General features: G+C 47.1%; 1 protein-coding gene across 2 annotated transcripts; it reads left to right on the top strand.

The window, feature by feature from the left end:
• Positions 1-18,467, top strand: LOC128109612 (5-hydroxytryptamine receptor 5B). Of its 2 annotated transcripts, none has more exons than XM_052736760.1 (2): positions 1-1,718; positions 17,217-18,467. In XM_052736760.1, exons 1-2 carry the CDS (start codon positions 1,107-1,109, stop codon positions 17,550-17,552), a joined length of 948 nt encoding a protein of 315 aa, XP_052592720.1. In that variant the 5' UTR covers positions 1-1,106; the 3' UTR covers positions 17,553-18,467. The 2 variants fall into 2 exon arrangements, with proteins under 2 accessions (XP_052592720.1, XP_052592719.1); XM_052736759.1 differs by having other exon boundaries at positions 8-1,877.
• The last annotated feature ends 5,733 nt before the right edge of the window (positions 18,468-24,200 follow it).

The raw sequence follows: 24,200 nt of genomic DNA, 5'->3' as shown, positions 1-24,200 counted from the left end.
AGGTTAAAGAGAATTTCCCCGAAGTGGATTTTTGTTTTTTGTTTTTCCTTCCCTTAAGAGTAGATGAGAGTAGCTGCTGGGCGCTTGCCTACCGTGGACAACCCCCTCCTGAGTGCATCCCCAGCATCACAAGACAGAATTAAAGTTTCAACAACAAAACCTCTGGCTTGAACTTGGAAGAGGGTGGTAGAACTGTTAGAAATCAGGAGCAGGGAAGCACGGGAAATTAGGGGTTTGGCAAGCAGGTTGGAAACTGTCCCTCTTCCAGACCTCTGCCAACAGCTTCAGCCTGGAGCTTTTTCTGCACAAAGCGCCCGGGTGGGGGTGGGGGATAAACTCCAGCGCCCAAGAAGCCCTCCCTATGAGCTGGGCACCAAGCAGTCCGGATGAAGCTGAGGTTAGGACTTTCTACTTCACGCACTCCAATATTTGGTACTCTTGCTCCGGATACAGGTAGAATCGGGGCTCCAGGAAACCACAATGACTTTGTCTGGGACTCCAATGTCTTCAGTGTCTAACCGAGCTACCAAGTCCGCGGGGGAGGGGGGGGGGATGTGCGGAAGTGATGGCTACAGAATCATGACAGGGTTGTTAGAAACCTTCCCCGGGGGCGACCGCTGCTAGGATTCTCTCCGCCAGCCTTGGCTGGAGACAGCTGGGACAGCGTTACGGCTCCATCTCCTATTGGTGGCGGCTCCAAACCTCCTCCGCCCACTTCAGGCCACACTAGGAGCCCTTGGGTTCCAGCAGCTATCCAGGAGAGGTCTCTCTGAGCCATCCCTGCGCTCAGACATCGGTCCCCAGCCCTCAGCAGCCGGTTACCCTGAAGACTACAAAGGGACTGGGAGAAATTGATGCGCTGGGCAAAGCTGGACTAAGGGGTCCTACTCATTTTTTTTTTTTTTCTCTCAACTGGAGAAGAGGGTCCACGAAAACCACCGAAAGAAGCGCCAAAGGGAGGCTGCAGTTTGGAAAAAGGACCAGGGTGGCGCGATTTAGACTTCCCTGCGGTGCAGGGCACAGAGTGCCCCTCCTATTTCATCACCTACCCACAGTCCATGCAACCACGCGCGCATCTCCTGCCCAGGAGCCCAAGTCCCTGAACAATGGAAGTCTCTAACCTCTCAGGCGCCACCCCTGGCATCGCCTTTCTCCCGGGGCCAGAGAGCTGCAGTGACAGCCCAATTTCCGGCAGGGGCGTGGGGTCCACCCCAGGTGGGCTCATCTTGCCAAGCCCGCCCTTCTCTGTCTTCACCGTGCTCGTGGTGACTCTCTTGGTGTTGCTGATCGCTGCCACTTTCGTATGGAACCTGCTAGTTCTGGTGACCATCCTGCGCGTCCGCACCTTCCACCGCGTGCCACATAACTTGGTGGCCTCGACAGCCGTCTCGGACGTGCTCGTGGCGGCCCTGGTGATGCCACTGAGCCTGGTAAGCGAGCTGTCGGCTGGGCGACGTTGGCAGCTGGGCAGGAGTCTGTGCCACGTGTGGATCTCCTTCGACGTGTTGTGCTGCACGGCCAGCATCTGGAACGTGGCGGCCATCGCCCTGGACCGCTACTGGACCATCACGCGTCACCTACAGTACACGCTGCGCACCCGGCGCCGCGCTTCGGCGCTCATGATCGGGGTCACCTGGGCACTGTCGGCGCTCATCGCGCTCGCCCCGCTGCTCTTTGGCTGGGGCGAAGCCTATGATGCTCGGCTGCAGCGCTGCCAGGTGAGCCAGGAGCCCTCCTATGCCGTCTTCTCCACCTGCGGAGCCTTCTACCTGCCTCTGGCGGTGGTGCTCTTCGTCTACTGGAAGATATACAAAGCCGCCAAGTTTCGCTTCGGCCGCAGACGGAGGGCTGTGGTGCCCTTGCCTGCCACCATGCAAGTGAGAGGGGCTGGCTGTGGATCTGGGGGTGGGGGGGCCCTGGGAAGGATGACATTTAGAGAAAGGGAAGACTGGGACAGAGCTGGGATACTGGAGCATAAGAGGAAAAACTGTCGCGTGTGGAAGGCGGGAGGAGATGGCCATCTGCTCCTTAGGAGAGCACATGGAGTGACTTATCGCTGGTGCTTCTAGTGAGCCACCTGCGGGATAGGCACCTGTGGAAATGGGTTCTTCACGTGCACATCAGGACTAGTGCTGGGGCCTCCAAACCTCAAAAGGTCTGTCTGTGTGTCTGTGAGTATGTGTGTCTGTCGGTCTCTGTCTGTGTGTGTCTGTGAGTATGTGTGTCTGTCGGTCTGTGTGTGTGTGTGTCTGTCGGTCTCTCTGTGTGTCTGTGAGTATGTGTGTCTGTCGGTCTGTGTGTGTGTGTGTGTGTGTGTGTGTGTGTGTGTGTGTGTGTGTTGAGACAGGAAGCCCAGACTAGACTCCAACTTTCTTTGCTTTCTTTGTAGCCAAGGATAATCTTGGATATCTAATCCTCCGGTCCCCATCACCAAAGTGGAGGATTACAAGCATGCACCACCCATCTTCGGATATGCAATGGGGGTGGGGTGGGGGTGGGACTCAGGATTTCCCGAATGGGAGGCAACTCAATGTACCATCTCAGCTACATCCCTAGCCTGCCTTTCTTGATGGTATCAAGTCACATCTAATTAGCTGGGCTCAGGCAGGCAGGCTGGCTTATCTAAGTAAAGGCACTTTCTTCCAGGCCTGACGGTCTGGGTTCCATCCCCGTGATTTGTCCTCTGACTTCCACGTGGACTGCACATGCACACGAATGAGTAACTGTTGCACACACACACACACACACACACACACACACACACACACACACACGTGTAGATTCACTTAGCACTCTTCATTCCGTAGATCCTGGAGTGGCTCTGCCCATGTCAGGTTTGGAGCTGCCAACTTCTTGATCCCTGCTAGACCGACTGTCCTGGACTGCGGTGGGATGTCATGTACCTTAATACACGTAAATAAATTCCTATAGCTTCCGCTCCTTTTTGCCACTGACTCCAGACCCTTCAAAGTCCATGACCATATCCTGAAACTCTAGGAGCCACTCCCCTGACAGCGTGTGTGTGTGTGTGTGTGTGTGTGTGTGTGTGTGTGTGTGTGTGTGTGTGTGTGTTTAAAACAAAAAATCTGTTGCCGCTCTCCTTTGTTTATCCCAACCCCAGTGATGTCCTCTGGACATTTGGGAGAGAGAAACTGTGTTGCAGTTCCAGTTCCAGACATCCATTGCTTAATACCCTTGTGCCTCATTTTTCTCATCTTTAAACAAGTTAGTTATTACTTTTCATTTAGTTTAATTTTTTGAAGGCAGGAGCTCAGGTATTGCAAGTTGACCTGGAACTTCCTGAGTAGCTAAGGATGACTTTAAATTTCTGATCTTTCTCCTCTCACTTCCCAAGAGCTGGAATTAGAGGCAAGCACCACCACGCCTGGTTTATATAGTTCTGGGAATGAAGCTCACAGCTTTGTGCACATTGGGCAAGCCTTCTGTCTACTGAGCCACATCTCCAGCCTTAGGTCCTACTGTATAACGGTCCTGGTGAGGGTCTCATGAACTGAAGAATGAAAAAATGTCTGCATAGTCCTGGCTCATGGTGGGTGGCAGAACTGGCCGAGGAAAGGATGTCTGAACAACCCACCAGTTTAGCCGAATCAGTGGAACTACAGGCTCAAAGAGAGACTTTGTCTCAAAAACAGTATGATGGACAAGAGTTGAGGAAAACACCTCATGTCACACAATTCTGGACTCCATACACACGCAGATATACCCATGTGCACATACACACAAACACAATGTGTGGACCAGAAAAGGAGTCAAAATTAAAGAGAGCACAACATAGGAAAGGCTGCTCTAGTTTGCTTCACTTTTACAGACTCAGCCCAGATACTAAGGCTACCAGACAAGGGCATGTGCTTTTAAAAGTAGATTCTTTTTCGTTTTAATTAAATGACAGAGGAATTTTTTTTTTTAACACAAAACAGGAATGTCAAGTCTATAATTGGAAAATGTTGGGAGAGCTTTATTCAAAATTAATGATGCTCTTTGAAAGGTCCCTCGGAAATGCCTGGGGTGATTATAGCTTCTCTGTTTGGCTGCAGGGGTAGGGCTGACTTTTAATAGCTGCATCAATCCAGTTATGCACCTAGGAAAATCACAGTGGAATGGATGCCTGAAAGGCTTGCCAAGCTTGATTTGACTTTTCATTTCGTAGAATAAACATTTATTTATTTATTTATTTATTTATTGCTTTGGTTTGGTTTGGTTGCGTTGCTGGCCATCAAGATGACACTGAGGACCCCTGGGCACGCTAGGCAAGCACACTACCCACTTGGCACCATCCCCAGCCCTTGCTGTTCACTTCAGACACATTTCCATCTAGGAAGGTGATAGGAAGAGGTGAAAGGGCAGCTGGCTGACCAATCAGAAGCAGCCTGTGATGGGGAGAAAGAACCCCAGAAGGCAGGGGTAGGTAGAATTGGGCTGAGTTACTCTTTAGTGGTAGGGCCTGTGGGAAATCCTCCTCTGCGCTGACATTGCACAGTATTATCTCTGTCATGGTTTGGATGTGAAGTGTCCCCCACAGGCTCAGGTGTTTGAGTACCTGGCTCCCAGCTGGGGATGCTTCTTGGGGAGGCTGTGAAATCTTTAAGAGGTGGAGCCTCCCTAGAAGAAATGGGTCACCTGGAAGGAGCCTTGATATCCCAGTTCTACTTCCTTCCCTCTCACGTTCTGCTTCCTGACTGGGAATGCAATGTGAGCAGATGCCTGCTACTCTTGCTACCGTGGCTTCCTCACCGTGACAGACTGTGTCTGAGAACCGTAAGCAAAAATAAAACCTTCCTCCCTTAAATTGCTTCTTGTGAGAAATCTGGTCAGAAAAACCAGAAAAATATTTAATACCACAAGATAGTTTATTCCTTCCTTCCTTCTTTCCTTCCATCCTTCCTTCCTTCCTCTCTCCCTCCCTCCCTTCCTTCCATCCTTCCTTCCTTCTTTCATCCTTCCTTCCTTCCTTCCTTCCTTCCTTCCTTCCTTCCTTCCTGTCTGTCTTTCTCATTCATTTTGAGACAGGTTCTCTCTATGTAGCCCTGGCTGTCCTGGAACTCTCTACGTAGACCAGGCTGGCCTTGAACTCACAAAGATCTGGCTGCCTCTGCCTCCCAAGAGCTGATGGTTAATTTTTAACTGTCAACTTTGAGATAACCTAGAATAACATGACAAGAGAGTCTTAATTGAGAAATAACCTAGATCAGCTTGGCTAGTGGGCATGTCTGCGGGAGATTATCTTATCAAGTTAATTGATGTGGGAAGACCCAGCCCACTTTCGCTGGCCCCGTTCCCTCGGCAGGGGGTCCTGAACTGTGTAAGAGAGGAAAGTGAGCAAGCAGGCCCGCATGCCCTGATCTCTCTGCTCAGGACTGTGGAGATGATGTGACTGGTGACTTCAGGCTCCTGTCGTTGTCACTTCTCTACTGTGCTGGACGGGAATGTGGAATCAGAAGACGAACACATGGCTTTCTCTCTGAGGTTTTGTTTTTTCATTTTCTCTGTCAGTATATTTTATCACAACAACGGAAATAAAGCCAGGAGCCACAATATCCTAGTACCTTCCTGACCAAACTAGTAACACCTCCCCTAGACCAGAGGAAATTAAAGCTGAAAACATAAATGTTACCTAACCTCAATTAACGTACTTGCTTACACCTCCCTTTCTAAGCGCTAATCCCAGTGCATCCTTAGCCCGTGCAGAGCAAGCAAACTCAGCAGCAAAACAAGATCCACCTAAACGTACGAATGAGGACAAGTGTACCTTACCCAAGACTTTGGCCAACCTGTATATTTTGTGTGTGTGTGTGTGTGTGTGTGTGTGTGTGTGTGTGTGTGTGTGTGTGTGTGTGTATTTCACTGCACTGACAGGATGGCTTATTTGTGTCAACCCAACTGTGCTCGACTTTTATTTTTACAAGAGAATGTCCTTATTTGCACAGTTTCTTCTACACATGAGAGGCAGTTGAGAAAATTTCCTGTTTTGAGTTGTCAGACGTGATAATCACCCTCTGTTTATGGCAGGTGACATTTGGGGATGCAGTTTTTCAGACTTGGCGTTTGTCTGTGACAGACAGACAAAGGCCCAGGTGTTCCAAGCTTGGCCTGGCATCTTTGGTTAGAAATAGCTACTTCAGAGGTTAGGGAGATGGCTCAGTCGATTAACTTCTTTCGTTGGAAGCATAAGACCTGTGTTGGACCCCCAGAATGGCGACACGTAGCTGACAGTGGTTGTGCATACTTGTAATCCCAGAGGTAGGGAGGTGGAGATGGGTGAACCCCCTGGGACCCACTGACTGGCCAGTCTAGCCTACTTGGTTATCTTCAGGCCAGTGGGAAACCCCACTCAAAAAACAAGATGTAGCTGGAAGGTCATTTCGTGTACCATGTTCAGCCTGCCTGCATGTGTGTGATGACGCCCCCTGGAGGCCAGGAATGAAACTTCCTGCTGGTGGCGTTTAAGAAGTTGTAGATTTGGCTACATACTGGATTTCTGGTTTTTGCAGCAGACCATCTGGTCCTGTAAAGGTCACACAGGATTGATGGGAGGATGAGTCAGTGGCGGTTAGTTCAAGAGGTTAGTGCTCTCCACAGCACCTTTCCATTTTCCTGTCTGCACGTTGAGTATGCGTGGATGCGCTTGTGTATGAGAGTCAGAGGATAACCTCGGTTGTTTTCCCTTGGGGTCCACATTTGTTTTCCAGCCAGGGTCTCTCATTGCCTTGGTGTTCACCAAGTAGACTAGGGCTGGCTGGACAGCTGAACCCCAGGGATCCGCCTGTCTCCACCACCATGGCCTGGGATTACAGATGTGTACCACCATGCCCTGCTTTGTCTTCCTGTTTTCCAGCTGACATCACATTTTGAACTGGAAAAGTGAAAATGAATTATTATGTGCAATTGACTCATACTCTCTCTCCCTTTCCCCCTCTCTCTTCCTCCCCTCCTCCCCCTTCCCCCACCCCGATCTTTCAGTATTGACCACTGAACCTAAGGCCTCCTGTATGCTATCCAAACTTTACCACTGAGCTACAAACTGAGACCTTTATATTTTCTCAGAGGTTGCTCCCGGCAGTTCCCTTCCCTTCCAGTGTCCCTCTGTGTGGGTGGTGTCACGCTCAGGCTGGAAAGCTGTGAACACAGAGCTTCTGAGCACACGTTTTGACAGTGCATGGGTGGACTTAGCCCACTGCTTCCCCTGTGGAGTGGGTCTATTTGAAATGAATGATTTCATCAGTAGACTTTCCTTTTCTACTCCCCTTCCCTCCCGATCTCTTTGGGCTTACCTTACCCATCCATTTCTTACACTTTCTGTTCTGCAGTGGACAGACTCAAGTGACTGGGAGGTCCTTTAGTTGGGCAGAGGGATGGCTGGGAAAGTGCCCACTAGTAAACACTTCCTGGGTGGGAGTGGGAGGGGACAGAGCAGTTGCTTTCTTCCTCTTGTGTTCTGTGGATGATACTTCCTCTCCAAAGAGATGGCTAAGAATTCCTGGAATGACTTCAGGATACAGCTATTTATCTCTTAGACCTTCTGTGGTACGTGATGCTGGTCTGTGTTACATAATGGGCCAGTCTGTCTCCCCCAGTGGCCTTGATTTTTTGTTTTGGTCTTGCTTGTAATTTTGTCCTCTGCCCTCCGAGCTGGACATTGGAAAAGTTGGAACAGCTCATTATCGATGGGGCAGTTCTCAGTTCCCTCTTCAGAATACACCTGCAGCTACCCCAGGGAGAAAGACTTCTGTGTGGGGACAGGGAGGGGTGTTTTTTAGGCCCTGCCCAGGTCTCTTTGGATCCACCTGCCTCCTCCTCCTTGCCACTGGAATTGTAAGTAGAAGCCATCACTTTGGGTCCTTCTTTTCCTCCTTCCCTCCCTCCCTCCTTTCCCTCCTTCCCTCCTTCCTTTCCTTCCTTCCTTCCTTCCTTCCTTCCTTCCTTCCTTCTTTCCTTCCTTCCCTCCTTCCCCCTCTCTTCCTTCCTTCCTTCCTTCCTTCCTTCCTTCCCTCTCTTCCTTTCTTCCTTTCTTTCTTCCTTCCTTCCTTCCTCCCTCCCTCCTTCCCTCCCTCCCTTCTGCTTTCTTTCTTTTTCTTTTAAGACATGGATTTGGGGGCTTGAACTCAGGTTCTCTCACTTGCAAGGCAAGATCTGTACAAAGTGAACTCTCACCCTAACCCTCCAGAGACTGTTTTACTGCCACAGTTATTTGCCTCTTCATAGTCTGTCCTCGGGTGACAGGTGGAGAGGATGCTGGGGTGTACACTGTCAAAGGAAAAGGCTCTTCTTTTGCCCAGATTTCCACACATCTATGTTTATACCAACTTAGTGATATTCCCAAACAAACAGAGGTAGGGCTTTGGGAAGAGGGCAGGAGACAGAATCTAAATGTAGTCCTGAACAGAATTCTGACTGCAAAGCCAGGCCACCTGGAAACCCTCCCTAGTGCTTGTTTGTGGCAGTGCTAAAGTGAGAGGGGACGGACAAGCAAGATGTGCTGAGAACAGAGTCCAGTGCCCTTGGTCCCCAGTAGTCCTGATGGTTGCTTCCAGTTGGATCTTGGAAAACAGCTGGAAACAGTTATTCTTTGGCATCTTCCAAGAAGGAAGAGAGAGGCAGATGTGAGCCATTGTGTTGTAACACTAAGCCATTGGTTAAGTGGCTATATTCTGGGTACTGCCAGGAAGCAGGTGCTGATGCTAGGTAGTTCCTGTACTAAAAAGATATAGGTCCTTCCTCTATTTGAGATTCAGACATCACTCACATAATCACCCAAATTGCTACAAAAGCAAAAAATGAGGTCTTAGTACAGGAGTCATGAGTGAGTTCAGAGAATGATTGGAGCGTTCTTTGGAGGCTAGTAACCTAAGAGGTGAACAGAACTCTCTCTCTCTCTCTCTCTCTCTCTCTCTCTCTCTTCTCTCTCTCTCTCTCTCTCTCTCTCTCTCTCTCTTTCTATGTGTGTGTGTGTGTGTGTGTGTGTGGTGTATGTATATGTGTGTGTGTGTGTGTGTGTGTGTGAGAGAGAGAGAGAGAGAGAGAGAATGTGCAGAAATGGCAGCTAATTATTATTATTTTGTCTGTATATGGGTGTGTACATGCTAGTTTTCAAGTGTGGGTGCACAGGCATGTGTGTGCTTGTGAATGTGGAAGCCAGAGGTTGATGCTGGGTATCTTGATTGATTGCTATCTACCTTATCCCAGGGTAAGTGAGGCAGGGTCTCTCATTTGAACCCAGAGCTTGCTGCTTTAGTCAGTCTAGCTAGGCAGCTTGCTCAAGGGATGCTGTCTCCATTTCCCTTGCTGGGATTACAGGTGAGCTGTCATGCCTGACTAGCATTGACATGGGTGCTAGGGCTCTGAACTCTGGTCCTTACACTCGTGTGGCAAATGCTTCACCCATTGAGTCATCTCCCCAGTCTAGTAACTAATTTATGATACAGAGGCATTTGGAGTTCTTTTTTAATCTAGGCAGAGCAGAATTATTACATCACTTATAAGGAATCCATTTACTATAGCAATTATACAATACGTTGCAATGTTAATGTGGACAGACTGTCTCTCTAGAGCAGACTCTGTAAGGGCCAGGGCTGTGTCTGCTCCATTGGTGGCTCCAGTTCCAGTCCTAGTCTCCACCATGAATATGGAACGGGTGGATGCATGTGGCGGGGGCTGTTCTGGGCATGGAATGTGTATCCAATGCTCATCTTCCTTGAAGCCTTGGTGGAGCAGCAGAGACTCCTAAGCCTGCTTCCCAAATGGGCAAGCAGGCTTGGAGAGGCAGACAGACTTGACCAATTTCAACCATGGGTCTGACCCAAAAGCTTCTCTTCTTGTCACCTGGCCTTGTGGGGACCTCTATTCCCTCTTCTGAAGAATCTTTAGACCTTACCTTAACCTGTATTTTTCAATATATTGTTTCAAGGATTTTTGATAGGTTTCTTGACTGAAAATGGAGAGGTGTTTGGCAAGTCTAGAATAGCCTTGTGTTGCCTTAGTCATGTAGTGTTGAGGTTAGGGATGTGCCTCAGTTGGTAGAGTGCTTGCCAAGTATTCATGAAGTCCCAGGTGTGGTCCCCAGCACCTCATAAACTGGGCATGATGGTGCATGCCTCTAATGCCAGAAGGAGGTGGAGGCAGGATGATCAGAAGCTCAACGTCATCTTCAGATAAATAGTGAGTTTGAGGCCAGCCCAGCAAAATGAGCTCTTGAGCTCTTGTTTCAAAAGAGAAGCCATATGGCAGGTTTTATTTGTTTAAATTGATAAAGTTTTTTTTAAATTTCACTTACAGCTTTCTTGTTTTGTATTATTCAAGGCAGGGTCTCACTCTGTAGCTCAGGCTGGCTTCGAACTCATGGTAATCTTCCTGCCTCAGTCTTTTTTTTTTTTTTGGTTTTTCGAGACGGGGTTTCTCTGTGTAGCTTCGCACCTCTCCTGGAACTCACTTTGTAGACCAGGCTGGCCTCGAACTCAGAGATCCGCCTGCCTCTGCCTCCTGAGTGCTGGGATTAAAGGCGTGCGCCAACACCGCCTGAATTGATAAACCTTTTTAAGGGCAGCTTTTGTTTTGAGCCTCCACACATGGTTTATTTTTATTTCTTAAATTTAAAAAGTTTAATGAAAATATAATTATATCTCCCTCCTTTCCTCTCTCCTATTTTCCCATGTCCTTCCCTTCCCAAATTCATGGGGCTTCCTTTTTCTTTAACTGTTGTTATATTTACAACAGGAAGCAGAGACAGGTGGATCTCTGTGAGTTCGAGGCCAGCCTGGTCTACACAGCGAGTACCAGGATAGCTGTTACACAGAGAAACCCTGTCTCAGAAAACAAAACAACAACAACAACAAAAACACTCCAAACACTTACATATGAACTGTGTTGACTGTATGTAAGTTTCTGGGGCTGACCACTTGGTATTGGATAACCAATCAGAGGCTCATTCCTGGGTAAGACTACTTCCTCTCTCAGCATTGTTAATTGCTTGTAGCTCTTCATCTAGGAATGGGGCCCCTTGGGATTGCATCAGTCCATATTGGCATATCAACAGTTGTTGGAATTGTTCAGGTCTTGTTTAGGCAGTCATGCTGACATTTTACGGGTAGAGCTTCCCTGTCATGGCCAGAAGGCACAGTCTCACAGCGGATTTCCTGGTCCTCTGGCTCTTACAGTCTTTCCACCCTTTTTCTGTCAATGTTCTCCGAGCCCTAGTGAGGTGCAGGAGTTGTGTTGTGTTGTAGATCTATCAACTGGGACTGAGTATCCCGTGGTCAGTTATTTGCATTTTGACTAATTGTGGCTTTTCAGTAATGGTCTCCTGCTGCAGCAAAAAGAGGCCTCTTTGATGAGGGGTGAGACGGCCCCCTTATCTGGGGGTCCTCACTGTTTGTGCTCCGTTATTTTCCTTCTTGAGTCAGGGTCTCAAGTATCCCAGGCAGATCTCCAACTCACTGCGTAGCTGAGGATAACTGGTCCTTCAGCCTCCATCTCCTGAGTGCCGGGGTCACAGGTGTGTGCTGCATGCCTGGGTTCTGTGCTGCTGAGTGCTGGGGTCACAGGTGTGTGCTGCATGCCTGGGTTCTGTGCTGCTGAATGCCGGGGTCACAGGTGTGTGCTGCATGCCTGGGTTCTGTGCTGCTGGGAGGGGATAAAGGGCTAGTGCACACAGGCAAGCACTCCACCAGCTGTGCTGTGCTAGCCACACTCTCATGCCATTTTAACAGAGGTTTCGTGACATCTCATTGACGTTTTGATGTCTACTTACCTGATGATATGAAGTGGAGCATATTTTCATGTTTTTATGATGTATTATCTTCTAAAACCTTTAAAATACATCTATCTGTCTGTCTACTGTCTGTCTGTCTATCTATCTATCTATCTATCTATCTATCTATCTATCTATCTATCTATGGTGTGCATATGTGTAGACTGGAGCAGAACTTTCTAGTCTGTTCTCACTCACTACCTTGTGGGCCTTGGGCATCAAATTCAGATCCTCAGGCATTGAGTATCTTTACCCAGTGTGCCATGTTGCCAGCCCAAGAGATGGAGAACTGTGAAGTTTTTAGTGATGTGTCTGTTAAAGTTTTTTGCCTGTTTTAAATAGGTTGTTTTACATTCCTTTTTTGCGTGTATGTGTATGTGTGTATATATGTTTGCATGTGTGTGTCACAAATGTGTGTCTAGGCACATGTGTAGAGGCCTGAGGTTGACATTGGATATCTTTCTTGATCCTTCTTCACCTTATATATGGAGACAGAGTCTCTCAATGAATGTAGAGCTTGCTTTTTGGATCATCTTATTATTATTATATTAAATTGTGTGTGTGTGTGTGTGTGTGTGTGTGTGTGTGTGTGTGTGTGTGTTGAGTATACACATGTGTACACAGTGCCCAAAGAAGCCAGAAGAGGGTAACGGATCCTCTGGAACTGGAGTTACAGTGAATGCCCTGATGTTGGTGATGGAAATCAAACCCAGGTCCTCTGGAAGAGGAGTAGGTGCTCTTAACCACTGAGACATCTCTCCAGCCCTCAGCCAATCTTGCTAGCCAGCTTACCCAGGGGTTCGGTCCATTTCTGACCTGAGCTGGGATTGCAGGCAGGTCTCCATGCCTGGCTGGCATGTGTGTGAATTCTGGGGAATGTGTACTTGGGTCTATACATGTAGGGCAATCTCTTTACACCTTGAACCATCTCCTCGGCCCAGTTCACATTCTTGAATTTTAAGAATCTTTATATTTTAGGTAAGGACAGTTAACTTGCTGACTTTTTGTTGTTGTTGTTTGTTTTCTTGGAATTATTTCTCCTCAGACTGTGGATTGTTTTTTCATCCTCTTGACAATGTTTTCCAGAGAGCAGAGAATTTTATCTTATTGATATGTAGCACGTTGATTCTTTCCTTAATGATTGTACTTGTGGTATTGCGCCTCAAAGGACATCATGAATCCAAACTTATCTAGGTTTTCTCCTACAGTATTTCCTAGGGATTCATATTCACCCTGTGATATGTTTTGTAGTATGTTTTGTGCAGGTGTAAGGTCTAAGTGGATGTTTAGCTGTTGCAGCCTCAATTGTTGAAAACAATTTATTTTTTTTAATTAATTAATTTAATTAATAAAAAGCAAAGGTAACATTTTATTACCTTTGCTTCCTTGCCAAAGATCCGCTGCCTATATGCCCTAACTTCTTTTCTATTGCTTTGATAAAATACCCTGATAAAAACAACTTAGGGGATAAAGGGCTTATTTTAGACTTAATTCTGGGATCCAGTCCATGATAGTGGGGAAATCAAGACAACAGAAACTTAAAGCTGGTCACATCACATCCACACCCAAGAGCAGAGAGAAATGAATGAATGCACGCTTACTACTGTTTAGCTCACTTTCTCTGCTCTTACGTGGTCCAGGACTCACACCTAGGGAATGGTACTGCCTAAAGTAGGCTGGGTCTTCCCATGTCATTTAATGTAATAAAGACAGTCACTCACAGAAATGCCCAAAGGCCAATCTCTCATTGCAGTTCTCTCCCCAAGTAACGGTGGATTGCATCAATTTGACAATTTAACCACCACACACACCACATATATGTAGGTTTATTTGTTGCAGTATATTATTTTAAGATGCGTTACATTTGCTTGTGCCATGGAACATTTGCTTTAATGATGCAAAGATGTTTGCATTCCTTTATGTTGCATTTGTTTAACTCTGTGAAGCTGTGTTACTTTGTTTGTCTAAAACACCTGATGGTCTAGTAAAGAACTGAATGGCTAATAGCAAGGCAGGAGAAAGGATAGGCAGGGCTGGCAGGCAGAGAGAATAAATAGGAAGGAGAAATCTGGGGGGAAAAGGGAAGAAGGAGCATGGGAACAAGGAGAGGAGAATGCTAGGGGCCAGCTACCCAGCCAGCCACAGAGTAAGAGTGAAAGTAAGGTATACAGAAGTAAGAAAAGGTAAAAGCCCACAAGCAAAAGGTAGACAGGATAATTTAGGTTAAGAAAAGCTGGCAAGAAATAAGCCAAGCTAAGGCAGGACACATATAATTAAGAATAAGCCTCCTTATGTGATTTACTTGAGAGCTGGGTGGTGGGTCCCCCAAAAGAGCAGAAACAACCAACTACATTTTGGTGTTCCAGTATGGGGCTAGAATAAAAAAAACAACCAACAACATTTATTATTGAGCTCTCCATGTTTCACTGATCCACTGTATTTATATGTTCTTTTGCCAACACAACATACTCTTGATTACTAAAACTTTATAGTACTTGTTTGTTGTTACTGTTTTTTTTTGTTTATTTTTGTTTTGGATTTTTTGAGATAGGGTTTCTCTGTATAGCCCTGTGTAGGTGGAGTTCTCCTGTGCCATAGCTGCTCTCCAATAACCAACATGGAGACTTAAGATTACTTATAAATGATTGGCCAATAGCTCAGGCTTCTTACTAACTAGCTCTTAAAACTTAACCTGTTTATATTAATCTATGTGCTGCCCTGAGGCTCGTGGCTTTTACTGCCATCCCATTTTGTATATCACTTATTCTCCATCTGGCTGGCAACTCCTCTGACTCCACCCTTCCTCATCCCATCACTCTCAGTTTGGCTTTCCCGCCTAACTTTATCCTGTTTAGCTATTGGCTTGTCAGCTTGTTTATTAAACCAATCATAGTGACATATATTCACACAGTGTACAGAAGGATTATTCCACAGCAGCCCTGGCTGTCCTAGAATTCACTCTGTAGACCTGGCTAGCTTTGAACTCAGAGACTGCCTGCTTCTGCCTCCCAAATTTTGGGATTAAAGGCATGTGTTACCACCGCCTGACTGTAGTATGTTTTCTTTTTTGGTTCTTTGAGACAGAGTTTCTCTGTGTAGCTTTGGAGTCTGTTCTGGAACTCACTCTGTAGACCAGGCTGGCCTCGAACTCACAGAGATCCACCTGCCTCTGATGGGATTAAAGGCATGCTCCACCAATGCTCACTCCTATAGTATGTTTTTAGAAAGATTTATTTTTATTTATATGCATGATGTGTCTCTGTGTGACTATGTGTATGTGTGTGCAGGTATGCACAGAGGCCAGAGAGGGCATCAGATCCCCTGTAACTGCAGTTACAGGTAACTGTGAGCTGTGACATGGGTTACTGGTATCTGAACTCCAGTCGTCTAGAAGGGCATCAAGCTCTCTTAACCACCAAGCCACATATCCAGCTCCTTTAGATTGTCCTAAAGTTGAGTAATGCTAATCCTTCAAGTTTGTGGTTCTCCTTCAGTACTGCTTATGTAAATTTCTACCTTAGGAAGCAAAATGGAAAGAATAAACCCTAAAGAGTCAGAACAGAAATAAAAAAAGGTAAAAATCAATGATGAGAACTGGAAATCAGTGGAGAAAATAGATGAATCCAAAAGCTGGTTCTTTAAAGTGATCAATTAAAAAGTAAAACTCAAGACAGGCTAAGGAAAAATGTCAGTAATGATTATCAGAAATGAAAAAGGGGACATCACTACAGATCCTGTGCTCATTAAAAGGATAGTCCAGGGCTGGGGGGATGGCTAGGAGGGCAAAGTGTTTGCTGTTATGTGCTGGTTACTTTTTGTGTCAACTGGGCACAAACCTAGAGTCACCTGAGAAGATGGAACTTCATATAAAGAAATGCCTTAGTCTTGTTGGTCTGAGCTCACCCCTGTGAGAGACTGTTTCGATTGGTGATGGACATTGGAGGTTGGAGGTCCCAGACCACTGTGAACAACTGTCCCTGGGCAGGCGGGCCTGGGCTGTATCAGTAAGCCTCATTCCTCCATGGCTCTGCTTCACTTCCTGTTGTGTTCCCACCCTGACTTTCCTAAGGACTGACACTTAACCTGGAAGTGTAAGCTGAATACATCCTTTCCTCCTCAAGTGGCTTTTGGGAAGAATGTTTTATTCAAAAGCAAACTGGGACACCGTGCAAGCATGAGGATCTGAGTTCAGTCTCCAGATTCCCCATTAGACTCATTGAGGGCCGGTGCCCTGGACACATGCTTGTTTATCTCATCTCTCCTCGGGTGAGACCAGAAGGCTAAAGGGTGTTTGACTTTAATGTTTATCTTCTCCAAGGTAGATTAGACTCTGGTTAGTTAATTTCTCTTGACACTCAGCCTTGTTCAGAACAATAAAATGATAAGGTGGGTTTCAAAACAGATCTCCCTGTCACCTTCAGTAAGCACAAAATGATCCCCACACACTAGTTGCTTAAAGGATGGGGCAGAATTTCTGAAGGTACAAACCCATTGAAGTGTATATTTTTGCTGCCCACTTCCTTCCCTGAGTGAGTTCTCCTGTGGTGTTTGTGTTAGTGTGTGTGCTGATGTATGTGCGGAGGCCAAAGGCTGATGTTAGGCATCTTCCTTAGTTACTTTCCACCGTGTTTCTTAAAATTCTATATGCATGTGTTTGTGTATGTGTCTCTGTGAGAGTATGTATACCTATACCTGTGTGCAGAAGCAAGATGAGGACATCAGGTGTCCTCCTCTATCACTCTCTGCCTATTGCTTTGAGGCAGGGTCTCTCCCTGAACCTAGGGCTCATATTTTCTCAGCTAGGCTGGAAGCCAGAAAGCTCAACAGTCCTTCTGTCTCCCTCCCACCCCCCACCCCCAGACCTGAGGCTGCAGGCATACAAAGAATCCTGGGATCCAAACTACAGTCCTCATGATTGTACAACTAGGGGTCTGAACTGCTGAGCCATCTCCCTAGCCCCCTTCATCTTGTTTTTTTGAAACAGGGTCTCTCACTTACTCTGGTGCTCACCAGTTTGGCTGGACTGGATGGTCAGTGAGCCCCAGCCATCCTCCCATCTCCACTTCCCCAGCACTCCCTATTATAAGCATATGCCACCATGTCTGGAGTTTTTAAGATGGGTTCTGGGGATTGAACTCAGGTCCTCATCTTGCATAGCAAACACATTCTTGTCTGTCCAGCCACATCTGGAGCGTTTAGCACTCAGATACGTCTGTGCTAAGCTTCCGGCACCCTGTCCGTCATATTTATAATTTTTTGCCCCTCTGCACTTGTTTGTGAGTGTCTATTTCCCTCAGCTGGGAGTCTCTGTAGTCACCGGTTTCTGTCTTGGAAACGGCATCTGAGCCTTGTGACCTCACTTCTCTGACAGAGCTGAAAATAGCTAACATTTTTTTCCTGTTCAGCTTTTCCCCCTTGTTCTGTTACTCTAATTCCATATTTCCTTTGTTCCAAGGCAAAGGAGGCACCTCAGGAGGCAGAGATGGTATTCACAGCACGTTGCAGGACCACAGTGACCTTCCAGACAAGCGGAGACTCGTGGCGGGAGCAGAAGGAGAAGCGAGCGGCCGTGATGGTGGGGATCTTGATCGGCGTCTTTGCGCTGTGTTGGATCCCGTTCTTCCTGACGGAGCTCATCAGCCCATTCTGTGCCTGTAGCCTGCCACCCATCTGGAAAAGCATATTCCTGTGGCTCGGGTATTCCAATTCCTTCTTCAACCCCTTGATTTACACAGCTTTTAATAAGAACTACAACAATGCCTTCAAGAGCCTCTTCACTAAGCAGAGATAAGAAGGGCTGGGAGACGGAAGGGAGGAAGAGCAAGGAGATTTGTAATTCCCGTTTCATCAGAGCCCTGGGGACGTTCTCTCCACCTCACACTAATGACATTGGGCCTGGAATGTGGAAGAGTTCTCACGAAGGGTGGCAACTGTTTGGTAGACACACTCATGCCTTCTACAGAAGGACATGACAGACGTTACTAGTGGACTGTGGTACATGTCTGTACATGTGGGACGCAAACCCCGCCAAACCCTTACAGGATGTAGTTTAGGTATTACTGATAATTCCTTAGACTTGACACGTGACAAAGCTGATTTGCTTTTGTTTTATTTAATACTCTGTTCCTCAGGGAGGGTCTCTCAGGGCTTTCCTGAGACTTTCTCCCTGACATAGCTTCTCCTTTACCCTTTATCCACCAGAGGAGTTTACCTTTATTAGCTTCCTGCACCCCCTCAACAAGGCAATGATTCTTAGTTTGGGAACACGCACCTCACCTGAAGCCTTGTTAAAAAGTGTTCCATGCAGGTGTCTTCAAGACGGCTCAGTGGATAAAGGCACCTGCCACCAAGCCTGGTGACCTGCTTTTGAGCCTCGAGACCCATCCAACCTCCACATATGTGCCAGCAGCCCTCTCCCCCATGTGCACACAAAATAAATGATACATACAATTTAAAGATAGAAAACGTGTTCAGTAATTCACACAAACCAACCCAGACTCTCATAGAGGTCTGGTGGTCTAGTGCTGTGGTGTCTCAGTGGTTTTTCTGCTTTGTTTTTGTTGTTGTTATTTTGAGACAGGGCCTCCTATGTAGCCCTGACTGGGCTGGGACTCACTCTGTAGCCCAGGCTGGCCTCTAACTCAGAGATCCACCTGTCTCTGCCTCCTGAGTGCTGGGATTAAAGGTATGCATATTATCATGTCCAGCTTTTTTGTTTGTTTGTTTGCTTTTTTAATTAGTCCATATGAGATACTCCTGGGTGCTTACATTACTCTTCAATGTTTTGGTTTTTTAAGATTTATTTTTATTTTTACTGAGTGTATGTGTGTGTATATGCTGGTATCTGCAGGGACCAGAAGAAGGTGTCAGATCCTCTGGAGCTGGAGTTATGGGCAGTTCTAAGCTGCCCCGTGTGGATGCTAGGAACTGAACTCTGGTTCTCTGCAACAAGTACTTTTAAGTGCTGAGCCATCTTTCCAGCTCCTTACTTTACTCTTTAGACCAGTTAAATGGGCATTTCTGGAGATGATCCAGAGACCAGGACTCCTTGAAGCTCCTCATGTGGCCTGCTGTGAAGTCTCTTCTATCCACAGGAAGAACAACTGTGAGAAGTTTGCTGATGTATGTATGCCTGCAGTCATACCCATGTGTGTGTGCATGTGTGTGTGTGTGTGTGCGCGCACGTGCACGCGCCTGTGTGTATATGAGTGAGGATGTGTGTGTGCATGTGTATGACTGTGTGTCTATGTGCCTGTGTGTGCCTATGCACACACGAGTGCACATGTGCCTGTGTGTATGTTTGTGGTTTGTGTGTGTATGCTTGTGTGTCTGTGCATCTGTGTGCCTGTGCATGCATGTGTGTGTGTGTTTGTGTGTGTGTGTGTGTGAGCAATAAAAATACCACTGAGGTGTTTCTTTCTTGGCACACTATCAATTTATTTATGGTGCCTACTCCAAGATTGGGAGTGTGATGCTCACTGTGGACTCACAGTTCACACCAACAAAGCCTCTATATCATACAGATCCTTTTGGCTGGAAGACACTAAGCGTCATAGTCAGCTGTGCAGCTACAAAGACCTGGGTGGCCCATAGAACAAACCGTTATCCCCTTGCTCAGATGCCTGTGGTCTGTGTGGGTCTTTCCAGCTCTTGGCTGTCTTCTTAGCCCCCTTGGTGTGGGCAGGGTGTGTTCTCAATAGAGGGCAAGAGGGCGAACAAGCTGAAGCCCCGAAACTCACATTAAGTCTGCTGATGCCCCAGGGGCAGGAGCCCAAAGTGGGGACAGAGAAGTGTATATCAGGAGTAAGGAAAACGAACTCGGGGACATGGCTCAGGAGGCAAAATGCTTACTGTGAAATCCTGAGGACATGAGTCCGTGTCTTATTTTTTTTTTTGTTTTTGTTTTTTGAGAAAGGGTTTCTCTGTGTAGCTTTGCACCTTTCCTGGAACTCACTCTGTAGTCCAGGCCAACATCGAACTCACAGAGATCCGCCTGCCTCTGCCTCCTGAGTGCTGGGATTAAAGGCGTGCACCACCACCGCCCGGCCTGAGGACATGAGTCCGAATTGCCAGAACCTAAATGAAGTTGAACACAGAAGTGTGTGTCTGTGATCCCCGTGTTTCTATGGTGACTGGGGGGCAGACACAGGGGGATCCCTGGAAGTTTTCAGGTCAGCTAGCCTGGGGTATGAGACAGTGAGCAAGAGCCTTTGCCCCAAACAAGACTGAAGGTGAGGATTAGCATCCAAGGTTGCCCTCTTACCTCCACATACTCTGTGGCAAGTGCTCACCTCCTCTTCCACACACATCACACACACAAAGATGAAGGAAACAAGTTAGCAAACATGGCAGAAAGTCCAAGAATAACATAGAAAGAGTCGGGACTGGGAGTGTAGCTCAGCTGGTAGAGTATTTTTCTATCATGCACAAGGTCCTGGGGTTGATACCCACCACCACATCAAACAAGCATAGAGCAACATACCTGGTGACCCCACTTAGATGGAGGCAGGCAGATGGGGAGTTCAAGTCATCCTCAACTACACAGGGAGTTTGTGGTGGTTTGAAAGAAAATGGCTCCCTAAGGGAGGGGCACTATTAGGAGGTGTGGCCTTGTTGGAGGAAGTGTGGCACCGTGGAGGTGAGCTTTGAGGACTCTTCCATGCTCAAGCCACACCCAGTGAGACAGTTCACATCCTGTTGCTTGCTGATCAAGATGTAGGACTCTCAGCTCCAGCACCGTGTCTGCCTGCACGCTGTCATGTCCTACCCTGATGATAATGGACTGAACCTCTGAAACTGTAAGCCATCCCATTAAACTTTTTCTATTATAAGAGTTGCCGTGACCATGGTGTCTCTTCACAGCAATAGAAACCCTACCTGAGACAAAGTTCAAGCCTGGGCTACATAAGACCTTGTCTCAAATACACACACACACACACACACACACACACACACACACACTCAAGCCTGGGCTACATAAGACCTTGTCTCAAATACACACACACACACACAGGCCTGGGGGAAGTCTTCAGAAACTTCTGTCTCCATCATATTCACTATGTTATTGTAGTGATCTTGTAATTTGGAGCCCTGCATCTGCCCCCACCTTCCTGCAGTCAACTGTCCCCAGAGGGAGCCCTATTAGACTTACTTCCCTCTCAAAACCCTCCAGTGGCTCTCCACACAGGTCCTCAAACTCACCAGGGCATGCGCTTGGTCAGTCTTTTTACACGCTATTCCCTCTGCTTGGAAATTGTCACTGGGTCTCCACGTGACTGTCCCTGGTCGGTGGCTGAGGCCTTCCCTAGCTCTTCAGTGTAACAATGCAGCCACCACCAAAGCAGTCCTCCCGGCCCTTCTGTTTTAACCAGCATGTTGAAGCAGCTGATGCGGTCACGTGCTCGCGTGCCTTCTCCCACTCCAGTCCCTCTGGGAAGACAGGTGCTCTTGTCTGACCATTAGTGTACCAGTGCTTGACACCTTTGAAGGTATCAGTGAACAATGAAGATCCTCACTGAGCAGGTCACCGAGGCAAATGGTCCCCAGTTTGGTTCAGAAGCTTGCCATGCGTCTAGGAATCCCAGTTTTCCATTTTTTTTTTTTAAATGGGCCAAGCTCAGTATCAAGATGTCTTTGCTCGTTCTCAGAATGGCTGATGCTACTCAAACTCTGTCTTTTCTTCTACCGCTTGAAAGAACGGGAAGGGTAGCAGGAGCTATTGATGCTTCTCTGCTGATGTAGGCAGGGACCTTGTCTTTGCCGGTGGTGTGTTAGCAGGGTTTCTCAACACATCACAATTGGCTTGGACATCTGTTCCTAAATCAACTGAGCAAGTAGAGGATTTCCCTGCTTTAGAACAGTAGTAGTGGGCTAGAGATGGTCAGGGGTTAAGAGTGATTGCTGCTCTTGGAGAGGACCTGAGTTCCATTTCTAGCATGCACATCAGGAGGCTGACAAATGCCTGTAACTCCAGCTCCCGGGATATCTGATGCCCTCTTCTGGCCTTTACCGGCACCTGCACTCACATGTGTGTGCACAAACAAGCACACGTGTTGTGTGCCCCTCCCCCACTTAAATAATACTTAACAGGAGTTGTGGTTCCTTCCCCAGGGATTTTATGGTTAATGTTGATTGTCGCTTGATGAGATTCAGAATCGCCATGGAAATAAAACTCCAGGAATTTTATGTGAGGGAGTTTCTAGATTAGGTTAGCAGAGGCAGGAAAACCCACCCTGAGTATGGATGGCGTCATGGACTGGGATCTCAGACTGAGTGAAAAGGAGAACATGAGCTGAGCACCAGCCTTCTCTTTCTGTTTCCTGACGGTGGGCACAATGTGACCAGACACTTTCAAGGCTCCTATTGCCATGCTTTCCCACCATGATGGACTGTTTCCCTTGAACTGTGAGCCCAAATAAGCTCTTCTCTCCTTAAGCTGCTTTGGTCAGATTTACTCCCAGCCACAAGAAACATAACTAATGCACGGGAGTCAGACACAGCAGAGTTCAGCTGCTCTTCTCATCAGTCTTCTGCTGCTGTGATAAACACCAGGAGCAAAAGCAACCTGGGGAACACAGGGTTGGTTTCAGCTTATGCTTCCAGGAAACAGGCTTCCCTTGAGGGAGGGTAGGTGGGGCAGGAACTGAAGCAGAAACCGCAGAGGAACATTGCCTACTGGTTCCTCTCTGGAATGTGTTCAGCTAGTTTTATATGTGGATGAGGGCCACTTGCCTAGGGATGGTCCATCATCCATCAAGACCATCTCTTACAGACATGGACACAGGCCAATCTAAGACAATTCTTCATCTGAAACTCCCTCTTTCCAGATGACTCTAGGTTTGTGTCCAGTTGGACAATAAAACAAGTAGAGTTGGTAAGGAGAAGGGGGTGGAAAGAGGATCCACAGAAGGCTCCAGGTGAACTAGGCATGGCTGCTGGAGGATGTTAATTGTTGAGGGGTACCGTCCCTATCTTTTGTACCCCAAGTGTCAGTAGGCAGGTTATGATGCGAGTCTCATGAGAGACAGGTAACCCTAGAACTGCTTCAGCTCATCCGCTGTCCCTATTAAACATACATACAAGAGGGTTGGGGATTTAGCTCAGTGGTAAAGCACTTGTCTAGCAAGTGCAAGGCCCTGGGTTCGGTCCTCAGCTCTGGAAAAACAAACAAACAAAAAACAAAACAAACAAACAAAATACATACAAGAGCAGAACCAGCCTCCCCAGTGCCCCAAAGCTCTTCTACCAGACAAGGCCAACCCTTCATAGTGGTCCAGTGCCTAAGACCCAAACAAATGAGTCTAGCTGCCTGTTTTGGTGAGGGTTCTCTAGAGTAACAGAACTTATAGCATGAATCTAACACACACACACACACACACACACACACACACACACACACACACGAAGATTAGAATAACTTACAGGCTGTGGTCCAGCTGGTCCAACAATGGTTGTATACCAATGAAGGTCTGAGAATCTAGTAATTGCTTAGTTTTTTGAGGCTGGATGTCTCAGCTGGTCTTCAGTCTACTCCAGAATCCCAAAGAAGTGGCCTCTAATGCCAATGACGGAATGGACTTGACAGTGAGAGTAAGCAGGAAAAGGGGAGGAGCATGTTTCCTTCTTCTGTGTCCCTCATCTAGGTTGTCAGCAGAAAGTGTGGTCCAGATTAAAGGTGGATCTTCCCACCTTAAAGATCTGGCTTAGAAGTGGGTCTTCCCACTGCAAGTGATTTAATTAAGGAAAAGTCCCTCACAGGTATGCCCAATCATTTGGGTTTTAGTTAATTCCAGATGTGGTCAAGCTGACATCCAAAAACAGCATCACCTTGCCAGACTCCAGTGCTTTGTGTTTGTCAAGAAAACAAATTAGCTGGGCATGTTGGCGCACACCTTTAATCCCAGCACTCAGGAGGCAGAGGCAGGTGGATCTTTGAGTTTGAGGTCAGCCTGGTCTACAAAGCGATTTCCCGGACAGCCAGGCTACACCGAGAAACCCTGTCTGGAAAAAAAATAAAAACCAAACCAAACCAAAAGCAAACATATTGATGGGTGAGGGGTGGTAGAATGTTCAACTCATGCAAGACGCCCTGGGTCCAATCCCAGTTCTGCAGAAACTGTCTGTGGAGACACAAATCTGTAATCCCAGCACTGGGAGGTGGAGAGCAGAGGAAGCTCAAACTCACTGATGTATACAGAGTTTGAGGCCAGTCTGGGATACATGAGACCCTGTCTCAATACCATTTGTCCACCCCCACCCCTGAAAGAAGGAAAGGAAGGAAGAAAGAAAGAAAGAAAGAAAGAAAGAAAGAAAGAAAGAAAGAAAGAAAGAAAGGAAGGAAGGAAGGAAGGAAGAAAAAAGAAAAGAAAGAAAGAGCAAGCAAGGCAGATTAATGGAAGTGGAATCTTATCCCATAATTTTTTTTGTAAATGAAACCAAA

Source organism: Peromyscus californicus, unplaced genomic scaffold (assembly GCF_007827085.1).
Source record: "Peromyscus californicus insignis strain IS unplaced genomic scaffold, ASM782708v3 Scaffold_14__1_contigs__length_90479793_seg_2, whole genome shotgun sequence".
NCBI classification, from domain to species: domain Eukaryota; kingdom Metazoa; phylum Chordata; class Mammalia; order Rodentia; family Cricetidae; genus Peromyscus; species Peromyscus californicus.
This window is presented reverse-complemented; position numbering and strand designations above follow the sequence as displayed.

Bases quoted from the DNA above. Each gene is read 5' to 3' on its own strand.
- LOC128109612 (XM_052736759.1), top strand. From the start codon at position 1,107: ATGGAAGTCTCTAACCTCTCAGGCGCCACCCCTGGCATCGCCTTTCTC. The intron at 1,878-17,216 runs GTGAGAGGGGCT...CTTTGTTCCAAG, and splicing joins CCTTGCCTGCCACCATGCAA to GCAAAGGAGGCACCTCAGGA.